The following is a 2,725-nucleotide window of genomic DNA, read 5'->3' on the forward strand; positions in this document are numbered from 1 at the left end:
CAGATGGAAAACTGAGGTCAATAGACATTAAGTGATTTGTCCAAAATCATGCAGTGAATCTGTGGGGCTAGGATTCTACTGTTGATCCTTTTAATATCAAAGCTCATGCTCTTTTAATTATATCATGCTATACCCTTAAGTAAAACCCAGAAATTCATTCTACTTCGGCTTCCACTTCAAAACAGAAATCACCAAAAAGATTTAACTTCAGAAAAAGGAACTTTTTATATCCCTAAGAAAAAGGACCACCACCAGGAATGCCATCTTTGATCTCAGGCTCTCAATTGTTGGCTTAATATTCCTAAAAAGAGCATTAAATTGACTCAATAGCAAGTATTACCTGCCCAACCATCATAGCACTTTACCCCATCACATAATCACCAAAATGACTATTTTAAAAAAGAAAACTCACAGGCTAATATGTACACCTTGCAGTTTCTTTCTAGAAATTAGATGCATGGTACAGTGGAGCAAAAATGGAAAACTCCAGATTTCACAAAAATATCAAGTTTTTCATTTTGATAACATGTAATTGAACTGGCAAACAAAACAAAAACGGTTAAAGCAAACAACCAACCAAACAATAAAGGATAAAAGTATCCTATAACCAAGCAAACACCTGTTAGTCCTTCCCCTTTAAGACTTTTAAATAAGGTCACATTTATTCAGTCAACAAACATTTATTAAGCACCAGCAACTGAGCCAGATGCTAAGAAATATAACTGTGAACAAGATAAACCAAGCTCCCGCTTGACCGGATACTTCTGCATTAAACGGTCTTGCTAACTACTACATTATACTTGTTCTCTGCTAGTATTATATTTTTGGGAAAGTCAGAATCATAACGATGCCTGTCCTGGTATACTTTTAAAGTTTCTTTGTGGCAAACTGATAGAACTCTTTGTTTAACTTAGAGAAGGAAGAGACAGTCTCAAGAACCCTTTTGACGAGCAAGTTGATGGCCGAGCAATATGGTGGCTGGCGACCCACGAGGTGGTTTAGATCAGTTTAGATCATTCGGTTGCGCTTGTGGGTTGGGGAGTCTGTGTCGCCATCACCACACTGGGCCGAGGTGCGCTTGCGGGTCCCCCCACTGTCCAGGTGGAGGGCCACTTCTTCGGAGTCGATGGGGTTCGAGTTGTCCTCGAGGAAGCTACTTCTTCGGTGGCCGTCGCCGGCCACACCGCTGCCTTGAGGCGGGGAGCCGGGCGCTCCAGATTGCACGCTGATGCTGGCCATGGCACCGCTGAGGCCGTGCAGGGCGATGGCCTCGTGGAACGGCTGCAGGTCAACGTCCACCGACGAGCCGGATTCGGTGGCCGCGGCCTGGCTGGGGGCCCCGGCGGGTGGCTTCGGGGGCGCCCTCGGGGTGCGCGGCGGCAGAGTCGCGGGGGGCACCTTGCCACACAGGAAGCTAATCAGATCTTCTCGAAGGATGGTGCTCCGGCCCTTTTTCACCCATTCCAGCACATCTTTGACGCGACGATGGTTGCCAACCTGGACGCCCAGGTCAAAACTTCGTTGGTGGGCATCCCCGCTCTCTTTGTAGAGGCTGGTCACAGCCATGGCCGCACTCTGGAAGGGGTCCCACAAGGAGAGTCCTGGCTGTTGGCACCCCGTATCCTTGTAGAGCTGGGCCACAGCGGTAGCTGAGTTCTGGAAGAGGTGCCACAGCTTCTGCTTCTCGCTCTTGAGCCCCGCCGCCTCAGGGGTCGCCTCCTCCTGCATATCGGGGTGCAACTCCTCTTCCTGCTCTGCCTCGGCCAGGCACTGGCGCTCCCACTTAGAGAACCAGTGCTCCTCGCCCTCGGCCTCGCCCTCCTTCGGCTGCTCCTCCATCCTCCTTCTTCTGGCCGCTCCTCTCCGCTACAGCCGCCTCCTCCTCCGCCTACTCTTGCTCCTCCACCTCCACCTCACCTCCTGCTCCGAGCTCCCCTCCTCCTTCTGCAGCCGCCGCCGGCGCCTCAGCAGCCTCAGCCACCGCCACCTCCTCCGCGTGCGCCGGCGGGCGGGAGAGCGGGCGGCGGGGCTCGGAGGCCAACTGTTCCGGCGCGCGCCGCCCGCGGCCCTGGTGCACGCCCCGCCCCGCCCCGCCCCGCCCCGCCCGGCCCGGCCCGGCCCCCGGCTACGGCGCGGAGATAACTCCGCAGCCGCGGGCGCCGCCTCACTGCCCCCTTCCGGCCCTGCGGTCCGCTCCTACGGCCCCCCAACGGCGCCGCGGCCTCCCCGCAGCTGCCGCGGCCGCTCGGTCGCCGCCGCCGCGGCCCCGCAGCTCGGTCCCAACCCCCGCTCCGCCGCGGCTGCCGCTCTGGGAACTCGGAGGGGGGCCGGCTGGAGCGCTGCCTCAACGCGGCGCCTGCCTACCGCTTGGCCCCCTTTTCACACATTTTTGAGACTTGTCGGCTTCATCCAATGAGCTGATCAAATTTTACATCCTATGTTGCCAGAGAGGATTATGGGGCAACTTCATGGTGTCGATCACATCCAGGGCGCCGATCCGGGAAGGCCGGGGGTTAGAGTGGAAAGAGCACGGCCCTCGTGAATAGGCAGGCAGTCTGAATCTCAGCAATGCCCCCCCCACACAGTAGGTGCCCAGGAAAAGTGTTTTCCGTGGATCGTAGCAGTAATTTTGTAAAGGAAAAAAAAATCACATCAGTCATTTCCCCCCCGGCCCCCCCTCCCCCGCTTTTCGGGCCTCAGTTTCCCCAAGTGCCCAACAAGGTTG

At 55.6% G+C, this 2,725-nt stretch overlaps 1 protein-coding gene across 1 annotated transcript; it reads right to left on the minus strand.

Annotated features, from left to right (window-relative positions):
* Positions 1–237: 237 nt before the first annotated feature.
* Positions 238–2,061, minus strand: HAPSTR2 (HUWE1 associated protein modifying stress responses 2). The gene has a single exon (XM_067722185.1). The coding sequence runs from the start codon at positions 1,837–1,839 to the stop codon at positions 1,009–1,011; it is 831 nt and encodes a 276-aa protein (XP_067578286.1). The 5' UTR covers positions 1,840–2,061; the 3' UTR covers positions 238–1,008.
* Between the last annotated feature and the right edge of the window lie 664 nt (positions 2,062–2,725).

The sequence above is a fragment of the Pseudorca crassidens genome, chromosome X (assembly GCF_039906515.1).
Source record: "Pseudorca crassidens isolate mPseCra1 chromosome X, mPseCra1.hap1, whole genome shotgun sequence".
Classification (NCBI taxonomy): Eukaryota; Metazoa; Chordata; class Mammalia; order Artiodactyla; family Delphinidae; genus Pseudorca; species Pseudorca crassidens.

Coding starts and splice junctions, on each gene's coding strand:
- HAPSTR2 (XM_067722185.1), bottom strand. CDS start 1,839: ATGGAGGAGCAGCCGAAGGAGGGCGAGGCCGAGGGCGAGGAGCACTGG.